The sequence below is a fragment of the Brassica napus genome, chromosome A1 (genome assembly GCF_020379485.1).
Source record: "Brassica napus cultivar Da-Ae chromosome A1, Da-Ae, whole genome shotgun sequence".
Taxonomy (NCBI): domain Eukaryota; kingdom Viridiplantae; phylum Streptophyta; class Magnoliopsida; order Brassicales; family Brassicaceae; genus Brassica; species Brassica napus.
The window spans coordinates 29441172-29462875 of record NC_063434.1 but is presented as its reverse complement, the minus strand read 5'-3'; the positions used below and the strand labels follow the sequence as shown (position 1 = coordinate 29462875).

General features: G+C 34.1%; 5 protein-coding genes across 5 annotated transcripts; 3 read left to right on the top strand and 2 right to left on the bottom strand.

Moving 5' to 3' along the window:
* Nucleotides 1-4328: 4328 nt before the first annotated feature.
* On the bottom strand, nt 4329-4895 carry LOC125579335 (ISWI chromatin-remodeling complex ATPase CHR11-like). The gene is made up of 3 exons (XM_048743388.1): nt 4815-4895; nt 4553-4687; nt 4329-4478 (listed from the first exon to the last, which is right to left on the bottom strand). The coding sequence occupies exons 1-3, from the start codon at nt 4866-4868 to the stop codon at nt 4329-4331; spliced, it is 339 nt and encodes a 112-aa protein (XP_048599345.1). The 5' UTR covers nt 4869-4895.
* Nucleotides 4896-5434: 539 nt separating this feature from the next.
* LOC125590097 (DUF724 domain-containing protein 6-like) lies at nt 5435-5884 on the top strand. The gene has a single exon (XM_048763100.1). The coding sequence runs from the start codon at nt 5435-5437 to the stop codon at nt 5882-5884; it is 450 nt and encodes a 149-aa protein (XP_048619057.1).
* Nucleotides 5885-6347: 463 nt separating this feature from the next.
* On the top strand, nt 6348-9310 carry LOC106384570 (DUF724 domain-containing protein 3). The gene is made up of 10 exons (XM_022694452.2): nt 6348-6836; nt 6912-6990; nt 7080-7216; nt 7345-7405; nt 7493-7542; nt 7619-7732; nt 7816-7885; nt 7964-8112; nt 8244-8307; nt 8388-9310. Exons 1-10 carry the CDS (start codon nt 6348-6350, stop codon nt 9062-9064), a joined length of 1890 nt encoding a protein of 629 aa, XP_022550173.2. The 3' UTR covers nt 9065-9310.
* A 1943-nt stretch (nt 9311-11253) lies between these two features.
* On the top strand, nt 11254-16210 carry LOC106384571 (DUF724 domain-containing protein 3). The gene is made up of 10 exons (XM_048743340.1): nt 11254-12708; nt 13251-13685; nt 13767-13841; nt 13920-14007; nt 14092-14240; nt 14394-14478; nt 14527-14615; nt 14693-14794; nt 14878-14953; nt 15065-16210. The coding sequence occupies exons 1-10, from the start codon at nt 12271-12273 to the stop codon at nt 15682-15684; spliced, it is 2157 nt and encodes a 718-aa protein (XP_048599297.1). The 5' UTR covers nt 11254-12270; the 3' UTR covers nt 15685-16210.
* A 3979-nt stretch (nt 16211-20189) lies between these two features.
* On the bottom strand, nt 20190-20769 carry LOC106351092 (classical arabinogalactan protein 27-like). Its single transcript, XM_013790910.3, has one exon. It carries the CDS (start codon nt 20657-20659, stop codon nt 20279-20281), a length of 381 nt encoding a protein of 126 aa, XP_013646364.2. The 5' UTR covers nt 20660-20769; the 3' UTR covers nt 20190-20278.
* Between the last annotated feature and the right edge of the window lie 935 nt (nt 20770-21704).

The window sequence follows — 21704 nt, the reverse complement described above, 5'->3', positions numbered from 1 at the left end:
CTTTTGGTAAGGGGCGTGCTGTCGTGGCTCCTGGGCGTTCGATGTCTTCGATGCCGTTGGCTTTAGAGCATTTTGCTTGGCGTTGTACGCTCGCCTGTCTTCGTCCATTTTGATAAAGTTCTTTGAGTCGTGCAGAGCGTCTTCGATGGTTATGGTTGGGTTAGTCCCGAGGTATTCGCGAAACTTGGAGTTGATCCAAAGAGCGTTGGTCAAAGCTTCGACGGTAGTGTGATCCGGAGTAGATACCGTTGATAGTACTTGCTTGAATCTTTCCATAAAGTCCTTCAGGCTCTCGTTTTGCGATTGAGACAACTTCCATAGGTCGGCCATGGATGTTCCTTGACGGGACCACATGATATAGTTTTTGAGGAAAGAGGCGGATAGGTCGTCGAAGCTATCGATCGAACCTTCTTTCAAATGTGAAAACCAACTTAGGGCCGGTCCGGAAAGGCTCTCGACGAAGAGTTGGCAGAGGCCTGCGTCTTTCTCTTCGTCGGAAAAGTGATTTCGACCCATAGCGATGTTGAAAGCGGTCATGTGATCGGTCGGATCTGAATCTCCCTTGTATGGGGGGATACGGAGCTTCTCCGTCTTCTTGATCTTGACTTTCGTTATTCTCTGAGTGAAAGGGTTTCGCCGGGTGGTGGCGAGAACACGTTCGATCTCTGGTGTGGATGCCTTGACATGATGTATCTTGGAATGGATGTCCCGCAGTGAGAGTTGTAGATCAGCGATCTGGCGGCTAGTCAGAGAGTCTGAGCCGTCAGTCGTTTGTGCAACCTCACCATTCGTAGGATTTGCTTCTTCTGTTGGTCGTTCGACTCCAAGGTTAGGGTTTGTGGTTGCGAACAACCTTCTTCTTGCCGTTTCCGCTCTGTCGTTTTCGCCATCTAGGGTTCCGAGAGCGGCAGCGAGTGCGGCCAGACGGTCGCTCGTAGCTTTGTTGGTTTCTTCTTGTTGAATGAAACGCGCCATGATGGCTTGCAGCATCTCGGGAACGGATTGGCTCGGTGCGACCAGAGCGTCAGGAGCCGGCGTAACAGAGGCCGACGGTCGGTTACCGTCAGCGGGTGTGTCGTCGGGACTCATACTGAGTTTGTGAACGTTACTCTGTAAGGCCCCACGGTGGGCGCCAAATGTTGAGTACGAGTTTGGTAGGTTGAACGATAGTGAAATGAACTCGGTTTTAGTGGGTCTTACAAAGACGTTCTATTCACAATATGAGGTAAACAGTCGAGGTTACAAAGAGATTAGAGAAAGAAGGAAAAGGTCGGAGCTTTGTTGAAAGGCTCAGACAGAAACACTAAGCAAGGTGATTGATCGTAAACCCTAGATCTTGCCGTCAATCTCTTAGTGTCTATTTGCGGATCCCTCACTTCTTTCCATTTGTTCTCCTTTTATAGGCTCTACGCGTCTGTCACTCGTTCGCCCTGGCAGTTTGGGCTTAAACTGACGTTTAATGGGCTTTCCAGCCGACCGATGGCTTGATGGGCCGATCGGTCATTTGATCGTGAGGCTGAGTCGACCGAGCGATGGCTTGATGGGCCAACACTGATCCAGTTGATCGCGAGGCTCAATCGTCTAGCTCAAAATCTAACGCTGATCGACATGTTAGATCCCGGTTAATCTCCTGATAGAGTTGGCCCGAATCTTATTAACCGATGGGCCTTGTGGAAGAATGCTGAATTCATCTCCAACAGTAGTTAGCCCATAGATTTGAGAAAATTTCAAAAAATATGACAATATTGTTATAATGCCTAGTTGCATCCTGCACTAACATATGATGATGTTCAAAGAGGTTTGGAGCCTTTGTGCTCTCCGTTTATCAAGAAAATAATAATTTTATAGTGGTTATTCCATCGATTTAGGGGGTATTATGAAGTTTTGCTAAATTAATTGATAAAAACAATTGAACGATGCTCATTTACCATGAAAAAGAGTTTAGCATACATTAATAAAAATGTAGAATATGATAGAAATTTTAAAACAACACTAAAGATAATAGGCTTCAGTATATAAAGTATTTACCAAAAACTCAATATTTTTGTAAGGGTTAGCCCATAGATTTTGAGAAAATTTCAAAAAATATGACAATATTTTATTAATGCCTAGTTGCATCCTGCACTAACATATGATGATGTTCAAAGAGGTTTGGGCCTTTGTGCTCTCCGTTTATCAAGAAAATAATAATTTTATAGTGGTTATTCCATCGATTTAGGGGGTATTATGAAGTTTTACTAAATTAATTAATAAAAACAATAGAACGATGCTCATTTACCATGAAAAATAGTTTAGAATACATTAATACAAATGTAGAATGTGGTAGAAATTTTAAAACAACACTAAAGATTATAGGCTTCAGTATATAAAGTATTTACCAAAAACTCAATATTTTTGTAGGGGTTAGCTCATAGATTTTGAGAAAATTTCAAAAAATATGACAATATTGTTTTAATGCCTAGTTGTATCCTGCACTAACATATGATAATGTTCAAAGAGGTTTGGAGCCTTTGTGCTCTCCGTTTATCAAGAAAATAATAATTTTATAGTGGTTATTTCATCGATTTAGGGAGTATTATGAAGTTTTATTAAATTATTTGATAAAAAAATTTGAAAGATGCTCATTTACCATGAAAAAGAGTTTAGCATACATTAATACAAATTTATAATATGGTAGAAATTTTAAAACAACACTAAAGATTATAGGCTTTAGTATATAAAGTATTTACCAAAAACTCAATATTTTTATAGGGGTTAGCCCATAGATTTTGAGAAAATTTCAGAAAATATGACAATATTGTTTTAATACCTAGTTGCGTCCTGCACTAACATATGATGATGTTCAAAGAGGTTTGGAGCATTTGTCGTCTCCGTTTATCAAGAAAATAATAATTTTATAGTGGTTATTCCATCGATTTAGGGGGTATTATGAAGTTTTACTAAATTAATTGATAAAAACAATTGAACGATGCTCATTACCATGAAAAATAGTTTAGCATACATTAATAAAAATGTAAAATATGGTAAAAATTTTAAAACAACACTAAAGATTATAGGCTTCAGTATATAAAGTATTTATCAAAAACTCAATATTTTTGTAGGGATTAGCCCATAGATTTTGAGAAAATTTCAAAAAATATGACTATATTGTTTTAATGCCTATTTGCATCATGCACTAACATATGATGATGTTCAAAGAGGTTTGGAGCATTTGTCGTCTCCGTTTATCAAGAAAATAATAATTTTATAGTGGTTATTCCATCGATTTTGGGAGTATTATGAAGTTTTATTAAATTATTTGATAAAAAAATTTGAAAGATGCTCATTTACCATGAAAAAGAGTTTAGCATACATTAATACAAATGTAGAATATGGTAGAAATTTTAAAACAACACTAAAGATTATAGGCTTCAGTATATAAAGTATTTACCAAAAACTCAATATTTTTGTAGAGGAGTTAGCCCATAGATTTGAGAAAATTTCAAAAAATATGAAAATATTGCTTTAATGCCTAGTTGCATCCTGCACTAACATATGATTATGTTCAAAGAGGTTCGGAACCTTTGTGCTCTCCGTTTATCAAGAAAATAATAATTTTATAGTGGTTATTCCATCTATTTAGGGGGTATTATGAAGTTTTACTAAATTAATTGATAAAAACAATTGAACGATGCTCATTTACCATGAAAAATAGTTTAGAATACATTAATACAAATGTAGAATATGATAGAAATTTTAAAACAACACTAAAGATTATAGGTTTCAGTATATAAAGTATTTACCAAAAACTCAATATTTTGTAGGGGTTAGCCCATAGATTTTGAGAAAATTTCAAAAAATATGACAATATTGTTTTAATGCCTAGTTGTATCCTGCACTAACATATGATAATGTTCAAATAGGTTTTGAGCCTTTTAGCTCTCCGTTTATCAAGAAAATAATATTTTATAGTGGTTATTCCATCGATTTAGGGAGTATTATGAAGTTTTATTAAATTATTTGATAAAAACAATTGAACGATGCTCATTTACCATGAAAAAGAGTTTAGCATACATTAATACAAATGTAGAATATGGTAGAAATTTTAAAACAATAATAAAGATTATAGGTTTCAGTATATAAAGTATTTACCAAAAACTCAATATTTTTGTAGGGGTTAGCCCTTAGATTTTGAGAAAATTTCAAAATATATGACAATATTGTTTTAATGCCTAGTTGCATCCTGCACTAACATATGATGATGTTCAAAGAGGTTTGGAGCCTTTGTGCTCTCCGTTTATCAAGAAAATAATAATTTTATAGTGGTTATTCCATCGATTTAGGGGGTATTATGAAGTTTTACTATCTTTCTGCAGTAAAGCCTTGTAGTATTGCTTTTGCATCTGAGACATTCCAACTTTAAGTATCGTCTCCTTCTTTGGTGGCAAACCTTTCTCGACATCTGACTTTAGTCTCCGTAGAAGAAATGGTCGAAGGACCTAAAAGATACAGGAAAGTGATTAGCCTAACGATTAAGACGTGATAAACTCGATAGAAACAATTACATACATACCTTGTGGAGTTGTTGAACAACTTCCTGCTGGTCATTCTCGCCAGATATTTGAAACCATTCATCAAAAGTCTCTGCTGAACTAAAGATCTCAGGCAGAAGAAAATTGAGAAGGGCCCACAGTTCATGGAGATTATTCTGCATATACAAAGAAAACATAAGGTACAAAGAAACCCACACCAGAAAGGTTGTCTAATACAATCAGAACCAACTTAATAAAAAAACTTCAGAGTCCAAATACTCACGAATAAGATAGAGAAAACACCTGAAGGGGGGTTCCCGTGATAAGAAGACGATAATTGGTGCTAAAAATTCTCATAGTCTTCGAGAGGAGTGAATTTTCGTTCTTGAGGTACTTACAAGAAGGCTGTGTGAGCAACCTCGTGTTACCAGATGCAGGCAAGCCATCCTCTTCTTCCTTCAAATACTCGTCGTTTACCAACTTTTCATATTAATATTTATTACTTAATATGAAAATAGCAATATATTTTATTACCTAACCGATTATGTTTTAGATTTTTTTTTGGGGGGGGGGGGGGGGGGTTCAAAATTATACTTTAGTTTTTAATCATACAAATGTACTTAAACTTTTTAATAATTTGCATATTATTAAATCACAGCAAATCCCAAGAATACTTTTCTTAGCCGATCTGTATCTTAATTATTAGTTAACTTGTTTGTCTTCATGTGAATTTTATGGTAAAATAACAAAAGGGTAGAAGACTAGAATAGAATGTATTAGTCAAAGAAGCCGATGCGGGACTCTATAATTTATATATGCATCACAGTAAATGACGTAAATGATCTGGTTTCATATTTAGTTTCCTGAGTCTAGGGTCATTTCCTTTGCGGAAGAAGAAACTTATCACCTGAGTAGTGTGAGCAATGAGCAGCATTGTAACGATGTCAAAGGGTTGTGAGGTTGAAGTGTGTTCTGAAGAGGAAGGGTTCAAAGGCGTTTGGTTCCGAGCGGTCTTAGAGGAGAACCCTACCAAGAGTGGACGGACCAAGCTCCGTGTCCGCTACACGGATTTTATAACCAACGATGAATCCTCTCCCTTAACCAATAGCGTCGAGCAGAGACTCATCCGGTCGATACCGCCTGAGGATCTCCAAAACAGCGTTGTTTTGAAGGAAGGAACGGTGGTCGATGCGAAATACAAAAATGGGTGGTGGAAAGGTTTTATTGTAAAGAAGATATCAGAGGGTGAGAAGTTTTTGGTTTACTTCAATTCACCTCCGGACCTATACGAGTTCGAAAGAAACCAGTTGCGTGCTCATCTTGACTATATGAACTGGAAATGGGCTGTACCAAAAACCGAGGTACATATATAATAAATAAAGAAATCAGGGGTAAATCTAGATTTAGATTTCACTGGGTGCAATAATAATGAATTTCCATCTTTTAGATTATTTCTTCTCATTTTACCTTAAAAATAATCAGAAAATGAAAAATTAGTGGGTGCATATAGACACCCATAGCATACTACTTGCCTTCCCCCTATATATTTTCAAGGCTATATCTCAGATTTGTGAGACCATACATTTTTTTTAATCTTAATTTAGGAAAAAAAACTGATATACCTATTTATAACTGTTCTTTAAAATTTAGGGGTCAATGTGAATATTTCATCCGGATGCATGTTGTTTTGTTTGAAATTTTCTTAAAAGTTTTGTTGCAAGCTACGTGCCTTTTGCTTTCTTTGTTTTTGTTGCATCTATAGTTTAAAATGGTTAAAAGTATTAGCATCGGTTGTGAATTTTAAGAAATAAGCCTTTTTAACATCTCTTGTTGGCCATGCAGGAACTGAAGAAGTCCATGTCTTTCCCCGGTGCAATGGTGGAAGTCACCGGTGCCTACGTGAAAACTGGATGGTTCCCAGCGTTGATGGTTACAAAGGTTAAAGATGACATTGAGAATAAATTCCTTGTCAAGGACTTGAGTCAGAAGTTAAGCCTCATCAATGGTGATGAGAGAACACCACCACCGATTATTAATGCACACTGCGTTAGACCCGCACCGCCTACTTCTTCGGTTGATGAAGAATATCAGTTAAATGAACTGGTAGAGGCGTTATGTGGTCATGGATGGTACCCAGGGTTGGTGAAGGGAGCTCTCTCTGAGAACCGTTACTTGGTTCGTATGGACATTACAAAGGAGGATCGTGAATTTAAGCACTCGGAACTTCGACCCTTGATGGTGTGGGAACATGGGGATTGGCGTGAGAGACCAAAGATATTGACTTGTTCTGGTGCTAGGCCACTCGCTAAAGCTAATATTGTGGCTGTGAGTTAAAACAATCTCGTGTGTTTTCATTTATGTCTTTGATGTTGGTTTACTAACTTTGTTACCTGAAAATAGGCCACTGGAGAATCGATGGCTCATGCTATTACGAATGATAAAAATCCTCAGGGCACGACCCCACCAGTGACACCAATTGGTAATTGTGGTCTTCTTTAGCTTCCTTACTTTAGTTTATGCATCATGAAATGTTATATATATATATATATTGTCAATGTTTTCCCGCAGAAGAATCTGTTTCACTTGCAACCCCATCCCCAATCATAACTATACAAACTAGAACTGAAGGAGAAAAATCCTCTGAAAAGACTGTTAATAAAACTAGGCTTCTGATTGGCTTGACAAATGATTCCACTCAACAGAAGGTAAAGTTTTGTTTTCTTTTGCTAGAAAATAATCATTCTTGATTTCACTAGATTTGGTCCTTATTATCTTAGCCTCGTTAATATATTTATCTATCTTTGATATGATGGTTTTTAAACTCTTCATGTAGATGCCTACTAGGAGCAGAAGTCAAAGAGAACAAGAACAACCCTCAGGCCTGAATGAAACTGGTATGTTTTGGTATCTTTTTCTCTTGCTAAATCTGCTGTCTGAAACGATGGTGATGTTGATGATCAGCCTTTCTTTACTTGGGATAGGAAATGTATCTGCTACTTTGGAAGGTAGAGTTAGGCAAAGCGGACCAAAGGTATATATTTCACTAATGTCTTTAAGTTTTTGTTTATTGGTATGAGCTGAAGTAGTTATGTTCTTTCCACCTTTAGGAAAAAATTGTAAACCATTTTGGTGCTAATAAGACAATGGCTCCTGGAAAGGCCACACAGCAGATGGAAACATTCATGAATCCACATGACATTCGCAAGACACTCACTGAAGCTGTGAGTTAGTCTCTCTCTTGCTGCGTGTTTGCGCTTACTTTCATGTCTGCCATGTTGTTTTACAAACTCTGTTACCTGATTAGGGCTACGGAGTATTGAAAATGAAGAGGAGGGATCCTCGGGTCATCATAACCTGGCCAGTAACATCAATAGGTAAGTCTGAAATTCTCTAACTCCTTGTGTTTAGTTCCTTCATCATAAACATTGACCTATATTGTCAATGTCTTGTAGCAAAAAGATCTGCAACCCAGTCTCCGGTCATAAGTGCAACACCACTGAAACGTGCAGACGCCACAACTGTAGGAAAAATAACCCCAAGGAAGACACCGGACCCAAAGATGAATCTGAATGGTTTTGGAAAGGACTCAACTCCACATAAGGTAAGTTAGTTCATTTTTTAAAAGATAACCAGCCTCACTTTCTTTGTTGTTTGTTAGATCATGCTTGTTATATTAGCTTTCATGCCCTTGTTATTTTATCTTTAAATGATGATTTGACACTCTTTATGTAGGTGCCTAATGAAGAGAACAGCGAAGCTAGGAGTAAAAAAAGGAAAAGTCAACAACCCTCAAGTGGTATGTCTTAATCAGCATTATAGTTTTGGTATCTTTGTGTCATGCCAAATCTTAGTAACATCATTTATTATAATTTGTAGCTGGGACTAGCAATGGTTCAAATGCTATGATCAATGGTGCAAGTAAAAGTATTTGCAACAATGCTGAAGTTGTTGTACAGCCTCTCTCTGCTTGGATAATGGGTTTACCTTTTTCAAAGACGTTACCATTTTGGAAGACGTATGAATCATCCGGTTTCGAATATTTTCCGCAAAGACCTCACTTCAGCCCACTGCTTAAAGATAAAGAGGATCTCCGTGAATTGTTGGCGGTTGGTATGATAGTCACCTTTTATGGGTTACTAGATGAAGTAAAAGGTCTGAAGCTCGATGATCCTATGAGCAAGCTCAATGATCTCAGGGTGAAATTTGCCAAACTAAAAAATCATGGTTTTAACATTAAATCTCCTCAAGGTCGAATCAACAAATTGTTGTTTCTTAAAGAGGTGCGAGCTAAGAAAGCCGAGAAACAGCAACGTTTTGAGAACTGCATGGAAAAGGAAGAAAGTGAAAGTCGCAAGTTACAATCTAAGAGGGCTGGGATGAAACGCAAGATCTGTGAGCTGCAGACACAAGATAAAGTTGCGAAAGTGAGGATGGAAGCCGCTGAGGAAAAGATAGCAGATATGAAGTCACATGCAGAAAAGATTGGTCAAGAAATTGAAGAAATGGAGGTTGAGTTTCAAAAAGTTGTATCGGCTCTATGCTTTGGTAAATGAAACTAAGAGTTGTCTGTAATTGTTGGATATTATGTTCGTGTGTTTAAGGTTAACTACCCATGTAGATATTCATGATACCGTAGCAGTGTCGATGATGCTGATTTATTTAACTTTATAAGTCTCTGGTCTTGGTCTCAGTGACCATTTCAGCTTTAACATGTCTTGGTCTCAGTTATATTCTCAAACTCCTTACCAAGAATCTTTTTTACGATGTAATATTCAAGAAAATTCAGTGTGGTACATTTCGTGGTACCTCCTCTATGCGGGAAGTTACCTCTCTCTCTTGCACCATATAAATACTCCTTACCGTTGTTTTTGGATGGCTTTTGATATATTTTGCAAGTTCCCAAATTTAAATTCTCTCACTGGATAAATCATCTGATCTGTTACTGATAAGCTAGTCTTTTGAAGTTATTTATTTTCTTCTCACTAATTTTATTTTGTTTTCACTAAGGACAAAGTGAGTGGATGTAATCAACCTTTGTAGTGAGATATGTACAATGTGTCACGCATAAAACCCTAAACACATGATTAGAACATAAAGATATATGTTATATTCCTTTACAAACTACGTATAAATTTAATAATTCAGATTTGAGATTCCTACTCTGATCCTTATTTGTATGGCATTAAGAGAATCCAAAAAGTAAAGCGTGAAACAAGAGAAGAAGGCACCTTTGCTTTTTTTCCGTGACCGTGAGGCAGCAACTCGCATGCGCCTCTAACCTTACGAGTTATGCTATGTATTTAATTTAAGACTATAATTCATAAAATATACAAAAAAATTGCTTTCTTTCAATTCATAAACATATCTTAAAATTAAAACAAATAAAAATAATCATAAAAACTGTTTTTTTTTTAACTTAGCTTTCATATATGAATGCAGGAGAAAAAGTTATCATAGGATCAAATTATGCCCTTCTTTTTGTACATTAAGTTAAATCACTCAAGGAAAAATACAAGTCCATAGGCTTTAGTGTTTTAGGGCACATCCAAGCCAAGTACATTTAGCCTAAATCAAAGATCATAACAGAGCCCTAAAAGAACCTCAAGATGGAGGAATGAAGCCTAGAAGAAGAGCCAATAGTTGAAAATGGAGCAAGTAGGGTAACCAAGGTTCTATAAATCGGTATAGGTGCCCGTCTAGGCGTAAACTCGTTCATATCCATCTTAAAATCTGATTTATTTGATTCAAATGGGTTTAAATTATTTTAAATCGGTTAAAATCAGTTTAAATCGATCTAAAATAGTCTAAATCTGTTAATATTAATCAATAATGTTAGTACAAATTCACAAAATATCTAATTTATTTTGTTTCGTATATTTAAGTTTTATAATTCATCATAATAATTTTATAACTAAATTCAAAATTAATATATCTTATATGAATGTATAAAATATATAAAATAAATTAATAATTCGTTAATGCCGAAACTGAATTATATATCTAATTGGCAGTTTTTTATAAAGCGTCTAATTACCACCTAGTGATTTCTTGAACATTGGGCGTAACCGAAGAGTTTGGTCGTAGAACTCTGCCGGTGAAGGATGGAGACAGAGAGTTGACAGAAAGCTCATGCAAGCCACTTCTGGAAGAGAGAGCAGGATTCTTGTCCCTAAAGCTGAGGATGTGGTCCTTTAGATGCCTGTCCAGGAATCTCAAGATTACATCTACATAGCGGAAAGTGTTACGATGGAGGCGACCCTTTGGGACCCCTCGTGTGATCCAGACAATACTTTCCCAAGGTACCAATACCACAACTCCTTGTCCAGTTAAAATAGCATAATGTCCCGTTGACTACTTTGCATAAGTCTTTCCATCTAGTTCCCATTCATAATAATCATCAAACTGTTGACAACTGGATTGTAGTCAAGTACGCTTGAAGATGCAAGTGTTTGTCAGAGCGAGCATGAGAAAGAATCAATATGGTTGTCTCTGATGAGAGTTGATAGTGTTGCATCCTCTTGAATCACACAAGAGAGAAGTTGGAGTCCATAAAAACTGGTCGTTTACTTAGACTTTTCTGTGACCTAAAAATTAGTATTTATTAAATCACAGAAAATCCAGAGAATATATTTAGCAGCTCCGTCCACCGTATCTCATGAAAAATCTGAAAAGTATTTTAAGAACATAAAACTGAAAAGTAATAAAAACAAAGGAGAGAACAAGATATGGTCCTTGTAAAAGAAACTTTCTTTAACACTTTAGAACTTTTCAGCCACGTGGCCTTCTTTCATTGGACAGTTATTTTAAATAAATAAAATTATTAACTTTTGAATTTTTAAAAACTTTACATGGGTTATCTTGAATATTAACTTGATTTTCCTAATGTGAATTTTATGGTAAAATAGCAAAAAGGGTGATAATCGAAGACTCGAGTCAAATGTCTGGTCTAGTCAAAGACGATGATGTGGCTGAGTATACTACTCCACAAACTACGTAAAAGAAGTAAAGAAACTGTTTGACCAACAAAAAAAAAGAAACTAAATGATAAGTAAATTAAATATGTTTTGCGAGTCCTTATTCCTAAGAATGGCAATAACATTACTCAGACATTTATTGTGCCTCTTTTGTTTAGGCAACACAGTAAACGATGTTATGATATGTTTTCATATTTAGCCAGAGACGTCAGGTTTCTTGAGTCTAAGGTCATTTCTTTGCATAAGAGGAAACTTTGTCACCTGAGTACAGAGCCGCCTACACTAGGAAATTTGAAACATTCCCTTCTGTTAAAATTTTATAGGGCATAGTATATAGTTTGTCCGTAAACAAAACGTTATTGATTGATTCATATTAATTCTTTACTATTAACTTAGATGTTAATATGACAAGTTAATCATATCCTATTATTTTACAGTTACATCCTAATATGTTCATCTTTTTTTTCATCTTCTTTTCTTCTATCATAAAACTTTGTTTTTCTTCATCTTTTAAATTTTTATCTAATATTTTTTTTATCTTATTTGTTTATTAATGTATTTTACAATTTTGAAATAAAAGTTCTGTATATAAGACTTATATATGTTTCAGTTTTATATTTATCAGTTAAACATGACAATGAAAAATCATTCTACCCAAATTTTATTTCAATTTTAATTAATTTTTATATAAGTTCATCATAAAACAATTTGACTTAACATATTATTTTTATTCTGTTTAGGGCATCAAAAATTCTTCGCACGGCTCTGCCTGAGTAGTGTAAGTAATGTGCACCAGCGGAACGATGTTAAAGGGTTGTGAGGTTGAAGTGTGTTCTAAAAAGGAAGGGCTTGAAGTCGCTTGGTTCCGAGCTGTCTTAGAGGAGAACCCTACAAAAAATCAACAGAACAAACTCCGTGTCCGCTACACGACTCGTCTAAACAACGACGGTTCCTCTCCCCTCACAGAAACTGTCGAGCAGAGATCCATCCGTTCGATACCACCAAAGGATCTTCAAAACAGCGTCGTTTTGGAGGAAGGTTCGGTGGTCGACGTGAATCATAAACATGGGTGGTTGGTTGGTTTTATCGTAAAGGAAAAATCAGAGAGTGACAAGTTTTTGATTTACTTGGATTCACCACCGGACATATTCGAGTTTAAAAGAAACCAGTTGCGTGCTCATCTTGACTGGACCGGTTCGAAATGGATCGTACCCGAAACCAAGGTACATACATATACATGTTATTTTGTCTTTTTCTTAACATTGCTTAATTAATTATGTTACTAAAGATTATAAGAAATAACAAAGACGAATGAAATTATTCTTTGTTTTTTTACATCTCTGTTATCTCCTGTGAGCATTGCAGTTTAGATACATGTGAATGGTTAGTTTAGATACACCTGCATTTTTCTTTTGTTTAAATTATGCTTCAAATGAAACTATGGCCTTGGACTGATCTCAAACTTTTTCGAATTAATTTATTAGTAAATATAGTTTTTGTCAACAATTTATTAATATATATAGACTCCTGAATTGTTAGATTTTTTTAATTGAAATTCTTAATAAATGATTTAAGCTCTCCAGAATTTCCTATCGTCCTGAGGCCCTGGTTATGATGCCTTATTGCAAGAAGAAAAAAACTTCGAAGCTTTGTGGTCTATTTTTTGTTGCATGTTACGTGCCTTCTGCTTTCTTTGTTTTTGTTGCATCGAACGTTTAAAATGGTGAAAGGTACATTCTAACATCTCATTTTATTGGCCTTGAAGGAACCGAATAAGTCCATGTTTCACCCCGGAGCAATGGTGGAAGTCAGTTATGTCGTCAGTGATAAAATGGAATTTGCATGGCTCCCAGCGTTGACGGTTTCAGTGGTTAAAGACGACGATAAGAACAAATTCCTTGTCAAGTACTTGAGTCAGAAGTTCAGCACCAGTGATGAGCCAATACAAATACCGGTTGTTGATGCACACCGTGTTAGACCCGCACCACCGCCTGCTTCTTCAACCGAAGAATATACGTTATCGGAAACGGTAGAGGTGTGGCATCGTCTTGCATGGCATCGAGGGTCAGTGATGGGGATTCGCTCTGAGAATATTTACTTTGTTAGTATAGAGTTTACAAAAGAGGAACGTGAGTTTAAGCACTCGGAACTTCGACCCTTGATGGTGTGGGAACATGGGGTTTGGCGTAAAGGACCAAAGGTATAGGACTTCACTAATTTAAAATTCAACTTTGGTTTGTTTGTCTGAATTTGAAGCTTTCTATGTTCTTTCCATATGCAGCAAATGGCCGTAAAGGAGAATACAATTGGCACTTGTTCTGGTGCTAAGCCACTCACTAAAGCTAATAATGTGGCTGTGAGTTTCCGACACACTCGTTTGTTTACATTGATGTCTTTAATGTTTGGTTCACTAACCTCGTTACCTGAAAAATAGGCCACTGGAGAATCGAGTAAGAAGAAGGCTCATGCTGTTATGAATGATAAAACTCCTCAGGGCACAACCCCACCAGTAACATCAACTGGTAAGTATGATCTTCTTAATTAGCCCATTCAGTTTAGCTTCTGCATCATGAATTTTGATCTATATTGTCAATGTTTTCCAGCAGGAGAGTCTGTTTCACTTGTAACCCCATCCCCAATCATAACTATAACATCACTGATACAAACTAGAACTGGAGGAAAAAAATCCTCTGAAAATCCTCTTAATAAAACTAGGATTCAGATTGGCTTGACAAATGATCCCACTCGAAGGAAGGTACAGTTGTGTTTTCTTTTGTTAGAAAATAATCATTCTTTTTACCAAAAAAATAATAATAAGCATTCTAGCCTTTACTAGATTGGCGCTTATTATCTTAGCCATGCTTAATTATTTATCTTTGATATGATTGTTTTTAAAATTTACATGCAGATGCCTAAGGAGAAGAATATCGAAGCTACTAGTAGCAAAAGGCAAAGAGAACAAGTAGTACAACACTCGCACCTGAATAAAACTGGTATGTTTTGGTATCTTTTTCTCTTGCTAAAATCTTTTGTCTCCAAAGATGGTGATGTTGATGCTCAGCCTTTCTTTACTTGGATAGGAAATGTATATGCTACTTTGGAAGATAGGATTAGGCAAAGCCTACAAAAGGTATTTGTTTCACTAATTTTTGTGACTTTTTTTTTTGTTTATTGGTATGAATGTATATATGTTCTTTCCATTTGTAGGGAAAACTTGTAAAGGAAACTCCAAAGAAACCAATAAGGCGCTCTTCTTTTGGTGATAAGCCTATGAATCCACATGACAATGGCCAGATACTCACTCGAGCTGTGAGTTATAGTCTCTCTTTCCCTCTTTCTGCGTGTTTTCGCTTCTTTTCCATGTTTTTTTACAAACCATGTTATCTGATTAGGCCAACGGAGGATTGAAAAATAAGAGGGCTAATTCTATGGTGAATGATAAAGCTCCTCGGGTCATAACATCAATAGGTAAATCTTGAACCTGAATAAAGGAACTTGTATGTCTAAATCGGCATTAGCCATATTAGTTATCTTTGTGTCGTGCCAAATCTTAGTAATATCATTGATTATAATTTGTAGCTGGGACTAGCAATGGTTCAAATGTTGTACAGCCTCTCTCTGCTTGGATAATGGGTTTGCCTTTTGCAAAGACGTTACCATTTTGGAAGACGTATGAATCAGCCGGTTTCGAATGTTTTCCACAACGACCTCACTTCATCCCATTGCGTAAAGATAAAGAGAATCTCCGTGAGTTGTCGGCGGTTGGTATGATAGTCACCTTTTACGGGTTACTAGACGAAGTAAAAGCTCTGAAGCTGGATGATCCCATGAGCAAGCTCAAGGATCTCAGTGTGAAATTTGCCACACTAGAAAAGCATGGTTTCAACATTAAATCTCCTCAAGGTATAATAAACAAATTGTTGTCTCTTAAAGACGTGCGAGCTAAGAAAGTTGAGAAACAACAACGTTTTGAGAACAACATTGAAAAAGAAGAAATAGAAAGTCGCAAGTTACAATATAAGAGGGCTGGGCTGAAGCGCAAGATATGTGAGCTGCAGACACAATCTGAAGTTGCGAAAGTGAAGATGGAAGCCGCTGAGGAAAATATAGCAGCTATGAAGTCACATACGAAAAAGATTGGTCGAGAAATTGAAAATGTGGCGCTTGAGTTTCAAAAAGTTGTATCCGCTTCATGGTAATTAGTTAATACTAACATCTCCTTCCTTTGGTAAATGAAACTAAAAGAGTTGTCTGTGATTGTTGGATATTATGTTTGGGTGTTTAAGGTTAACTACTCTTTGTCGATGATGCTGTTTTGTTTAATTTTATAAGTCATTTCACTGCAAGAAAACATAGTCATTTCTGACGGAATTTCTGACGGAATAAATATTCGTCGGACATTTCTGACAAAATTCTGACGGATTTACGAGAAATATGAAAATTTACCATTCGTCGGTATTTCGTCGGAAATATCCTAGGAATTTCCGATGAAATATCATTCGTCATAAATAATCGATAAAATACCGACGAGCCCCAAGGAAGATTAAACTATTTAGGGTATAGATTTGGGGTTTATGCTTTCATCGGAAATTCATCAGAAATTTCTGACGAAATTCCGACGAAATGAAAAAATTCCGTAGGAAATTCGTCAAAATGTTCCGACAAATTTTTGACGAAACTATTCCTAGGAAATTCCCAACGAACTTCCAACGGATTGCATAACATTCGTAGGATATTCATCATAGCTTTCCGACGAATTTTCGACGGATTGCACAACATTCGTAGGATATTCGTCACAAATTTCCGACGACTTTCCGACGAACTTGAGTTTTAGATATGAAATATTCAAAATAAATGTTAAGCCGGATATATTAAGTGATAAATATGATGTGGGTTAATAATACTTCAATTATTTAAGCTATATATATAGAGAAAAAAGACTAAGATAGCACCAAACCAAGTTTTTGTTCCCAAAGTAGCACTCAAGGCTCAAAGTCACAAAAATAGGTTTCATTAAAAAGGTAAATATACACTTATACCTCTTGGGTTAATTAATCCAAACCATAGGGTTTAGAGTTAAGGGGATGGGGTTTTGGAATTAGAGTTTAAAATTTTATAAAAAATAAATACTAAAATAAAAATAAAAATTTTAAAAATAGTTTCAAAAAGTATTTTTAAATTATAAAAAGAAAATTTTTAAAAAAATAAAAAAAAATTTCGAAAAAAAAATTCAAAAAAAAATTATAAAAATTTTGAATCTGAAAAATATAATCTGAAACTATAAAAAAAAATTTATTTTTTTTATTTTTATTTTATTTATTTATATTTATTTTTGTTTGTTTATTTAATTTTAAACCAATGGTATTAGGGATATTTTACCCTTTAATGAATGTCATTTTTGTGACTTTCTCCTTCTAGTGCTATTTTTGTGACATAAACTTCAAAAGGTGCTATTATTGACAATTGCCCATATATATATATATATACTCTTGCGAATGATGCATCGACATATACATAATATTTCTCGTTAACACTTATACACTTAAGCACATACTTTCCGGTGATCCATCTTATAATCTTTAATTTGTGTTTTTTCAAGTGTTTTTAAACATTATGAAGATTTTAAACCCCTAAAGGTCATCAAATTATTATCAATGGCTATTATCGTTCTATTTTTTATATGTTTCGAACCCCCAATACGTAATTCATCGGAAATTCGTAGGAACTTTCTGACGAATTTATGACAAATTTCCGACGAATGTGTTTCTGATGAATTGCTGACGAAAAAGATATATTCCGATGATTTTCCGACGAACATGGTATATTCGTCGGAAAATAAAATTTGCCCGGGAAAAAGCCAAAATAAAAAATTCCGACGGATTTCCGACGAACACTTTCCGTCAGAAGTTTTTAATATAAAAGCGTAAACCCCTTCTTCTTCCCCATTTCTCTTCTCACTCTAAACACACACAAATTCTCTCAGATTTTCTCTCTCTAATCCGGCGATTCTAAGTCTTAAACTCCTAAAATCTACCTCACAAATTATGTAAGTCATCTCTTTCCTTTTCTCATTTGACTTATGTTACTTTTTGATTGTGAAATTGTGAATTTTAGGTTTTAAATGCTGGATTTATGTTAGGATGAAGAATTTTATGAATTATATGTTAGATTTTGTTACTAGGTTGTGGTTTAGATAGGTTTTGATTGTGATTTTGTGGTTTGTTTATTTAATTTGTTGTTTTATGAAATTTAAAATGTTTTTATTATTTTATAAAATGTTTTTCAAAATTTTAAAACCTTTTTGGAATTTTTATAAATTTCGAAAGTTTTATGTAAATATATATATATATATATATAATTTTCAAGTTTTTATTATTGTTGTTGTTTTAAATTTTTTTTTTTATTTTATAAAACTTTTTAAACTTTTTATAAAAAAAATTAAGTTTTTATAAAAAGTTTAAAAAGTTTTATAAAATAAAAAAAATGTTTTAAAACAACAACAATAATAAAAACTTGAAAATTATATATATAAAAAGTTTTTAAGTTTTTAAGTTTTTTACAATTTATAAATCTTTTTCTGGTTTCAAAAGTTTATCAAAACAATTTTCACTTTTTTTAGAACGTTTCAATCTATAAAAGGTTTTTGTGTTTTTTTTAGATTTAATTAAAATATTTTTCAATTTTTAGGAAATGGGTTCAACTATTACAATTTTTTTAAAAAAATTTCTTTAAACGTTTTTTCTTTATCTATAAATATTTTCAATTTAAAAAACATTTTATTTTTAAAAAAAATTATAATAAAATTTATTATAAACGATTTTAAAAATAATTATATTACAAAAACGTCTTCCTAATTTTAAGTTTTTTTGTATTTATATATAAAGAATTAAAAATATTTATTATGAATGATTTTTAAATTTTGTTTTTAAGTAATTCAGTAAAATATTATATTTAAAATATTTTTTTTTATTTTTTTAAATAGTTTACAAAATTTCCGACAGATATCATTTGTCGGAATTTTGTCGGAAATTTGTCCGTCGAAATTTCGTCAGAAATTTACCGTCAGAATTTTGTCAGAAATTTATCCGTCAGAATTTTGTCGGAAATTTATCCGTTGGAAATGCGACGGAAATTTGTCCGTCGGAATTTTGTCGAAAATTCGTCAGAAAATCCGACGAAATTCCGACGAATTTTTTTTTCTAACGAATTAGAACCGACGGTCTTTTTCGTCGAGAAATGGTTTATTCCGACGGATTTCCGACGTAAATCGTCTGTAAGAAACAAGCTGTTTTTTTGTAGTGTTTGTCTTTATAAGTCATTTAACCTGTCTTGGTCTCAGTGATACTCTCTATCTCCTTACCAATAATCTCTCTTTTACAAAGTAATATTCAAGAAAATTCAGTGTGCTACATTTAGTGGTACCTCTATGCGGGAAGTTACCTCTCTTGCACCAGTAGCACAAGCTACCAGGCCTTATGAGCTAATGGCTCGATTCTACTGCAACGGTGACCATGAAAGTTATGAAAATACTCTTTATAACAGATGTTTTTGCATGGCTTTTGATAGATTTTGCAAGCTCCCAAATTTTAATTTCTCTCACGGGATAAATCATTTGATATAGTTATTGATAAGCTTATCTCTTGAAGTTATTTCTTTTCTTCTCGTTAATTTTATTCGGTTCCTCACTAAGGACAAAAGTGAGTGGGTGTCAGTTAACCTTTGTAAGTGAGATATGTACAATCTGACTGTCACGCATAAAACTCTAAACACATGATGTGAACGTAAAGAGATGTCCTTTTATATTCCTTTACAACTATGTATAAATTCAATAATTCAGATTTGAGACTTCTATCTGATCCATTATAATTATGGCATTAAGAGAATCCACAAAAGTAAAGAGTAAGACAAGAGAAGAAAATACATTGCTTTCTTTCAATTCATAAACATTAACTTAAGATGAAGACAAAAATTAAAAATTAAACATAGGAACTGGTCTTTTCTGTGACCTAGATTATTACTATTTTATCCAAAACATGTATGGCAAAATTAGTAGTCCATGACTCAAAATTGTTTTATTGCATTCATATAAACAGCAAACGGTAAAGTTTGATTATACGAAAAAGAACACTAAAGTACTAAACTGTAAAGCATTATGTTAACCCAAAAAAAATTTGTAACGCATATGAGACTTTAATTTGAAACGTGATTTCAACTTTTTCAAAAGGTCCTTTTGCAAGAAAAAGGAACATGCAGAAAAGAACAAATGAAGTCCTCATAAACATATGAATTACTATAAACTTTAAAGATCATATAAATATGTAATATACTTAATCGTATGTGTATGCATATATTGTGTGTTCTAACTTAATAAATTATCTGCGCACTGGAGCCTAAATTAGTAAGAGAGATTCACACGATACAAAGTGAAAAAAATAGTGAGATGGATAAAAATCATTCATCAAATTAAGGTAGCTGATATTTTTAAATATCATAGTTTTTTCTTTAAATTATCATTATTTCAATTGATAACAAACTTATTTCATTATATGTATATTTTATTTTGACATGATATACCGTAAACAATTCTTTATTAAATGAAACTTACTACTCAATCTATACGAAATGGTTAAACAAAAATATACGATAATCAGTTTATGTGTGTTTAATAATGATCTTTTATTTTGTTTACCAAAAAATAGTTAGATGGATAAAAAATGTTTATTTCGAGATATAAAATGATTTTGAGACAATTAAACTCATGAAAACAAGTACGTACGTGAGTATAGAAATGAATTACAAAGCTGAAACGGCAAGAAGCCGGAGCAAGAAACAAGGAACGGCGGCGAAAACAACGGAGAGGAGAACTCCGGGAGCTTGAGAAGACGGATTAGCAAGAGAAGAAGCCGGCGGTGGAGCGGATGGAGCAAAGGCTGGATCAGGATCGGCCATAACGTCATCGTTTTCAGGATCCGGAAGGGTTGAATTAGTAGAAGGGATGGTTTGAGTGGAGGTGGCGGCTGGAGAAGGGAGGAGAGGAGCTATCTCCGGCGAGATCTGGTCTTCAAAAGGAAAGATTGTTGGAGAAGATGGGATTGTATTTGTCGTCGGCAAAGAGAAGGAAAGTGAGGAGAGAGAGATGAAGGTGATGAGTGTTAAGATTAAAGATGAAGCCATATGTCTTTTGTTACTGTAATGATGAACAAATCAATGCTAGCTTTTTTTTTTTTGTTCGTGCTCTCTTTCTCTCTACTGATCAGTGATCAAAGTGCATTTATGTTGTAATGATACTGCCTCTATAAAGAAACTTTTAGCTTCAATAGTAAGAAATTAGAATTTGATTAAAAATGAATTATATTTATGTCTCACTTTATTAATGGTTTAAAGAATATGTGTTCGGTGGAAAAGGTTTTCCTTTTGGACGTTCAAGCAAAAAAGCTAAGTGGTGTAAGAGTTTTTCTTTTCGGTTGTTGGTTTCGATGATATATGTATTTGAATGTGAGTTTGCTACTTTGCTTAAGGTTTTTGTTTACTTTCTATACAGTGTTATTCAATGTGTGATAAACTGAACCTTATCTAATTGGAAAATGCATAAACACGAAATCAAACAAAGTTGAAATTAGTTAAAATATTAATTTTGATTCTTGAATAATGGCTAACACAATATGTACCTAACCTAAGACTAAACACAACTAAAAATTAAATTTGATATATTTTGTTATTTATCGAAGTTGAAACCCTATTAAAATCGACCTATACTATATTGGACAATTCTCTCAAATAACTCATTTTAAGTTTTTGTCACAAAAATAGCATTCAAGAAAATGACCAAAATAACCCATTTTTATTTTGAAATTTTTAATATATTTTTTTTTAATTTAAAATCATATTTCCAGAATATCACTTCTTAACACTAAACTCTAAGTCTAGATTTGTTAACCCTAGTGTAAAATACACCTTCACCTTTTAATTAAATTTATTTTGGTCATTTTCTTCACTAAAGACTATTTCTGTGACAAAAAATTTAAAAAATGTTATTCTAGTGAATTTCTCTACCATATTTTGTTTCGTTTCAGCTACTAATCCAATAGAAAAGAAAAACCGAAAACAATAGTTAGTAAAAAAAAAAAGTTAGTGGAACCTCATGAACCAACATAAAAGCAGTCTATATATTGGTGTAAACATATGATCATTGTGGTGATAGAGTGAAGTTAAAGTTTCT

What these genes read in the sequence shown, in the direction of transcription:
- LOC125579335 (XM_048743388.1), bottom strand. Translation starts at nt 4,868, where the DNA reads ATGAGAATTTTTAGCACCAATTATCGTCTTCTTATCACGGGAACCCCC. An exon ending in TCACGGGAACCCCCCTTCAG is followed by an intron (nt 4,688 to 4,814) that starts GTGTTTTCTCTA and finishes TTGTATATGCAG; the next exon opens with AATAATCTCCATGAACTGTG. An exon ending in TTGTTCAACAACTCCACAAG is followed by an intron (nt 4,479 to 4,552) that starts GTATGTATGTAA and finishes TGTATCTTTTAG; the next exon opens with GTCCTTCGACCATTTCTTCT.
- LOC125590097 (XM_048763100.1), top strand. Translation starts at nt 5,435, where the DNA reads ATGAGCAGCATTGTAACGATGTCAAAGGGTTGTGAGGTTGAAGTGTGT.
- LOC106384570 (XM_022694452.2), top strand. Translation starts at nt 6,348, where the DNA reads ATGCAGGAACTGAAGAAGTCCATGTCTTTCCCCGGTGCAATGGTGGAA. An exon ending in GCAAGACACTCACTGAAGCT is followed by an intron (nt 7,733 to 7,815) that starts GTGAGTTAGTCT and finishes TTACCTGATTAG; the next exon opens with GGCTACGGAGTATTGAAAAT. An exon ending in AAGTCAACAACCCTCAAGTG is followed by an intron (nt 8,308 to 8,387) that starts GTATGTCTTAAT and finishes TATAATTTGTAG; the next exon opens with CTGGGACTAGCAATGGTTCA.
- LOC106384571 (XM_048743340.1), top strand. Translation starts at nt 12,271, where the DNA reads ATGTGCACCAGCGGAACGATGTTAAAGGGTTGTGAGGTTGAAGTGTGT. An exon ending in TTTGGCGTAAAGGACCAAAG is followed by an intron (nt 13,686 to 13,766) that starts GTATAGGACTTC and finishes TTCCATATGCAG; the next exon opens with CAAATGGCCGTAAAGGAGAA. An exon ending in CTAAAGCTAATAATGTGGCT is followed by an intron (nt 13,842 to 13,919) that starts GTGAGTTTCCGA and finishes CCTGAAAAATAG; the next exon opens with GCCACTGGAGAATCGAGTAA.
- LOC106351092 (XM_013790910.3), bottom strand. Translation starts at nt 20,659, where the DNA reads ATGGCTTCATCTTTAATCTTAACACTCATCACCTTCATCTCTCTCTCC.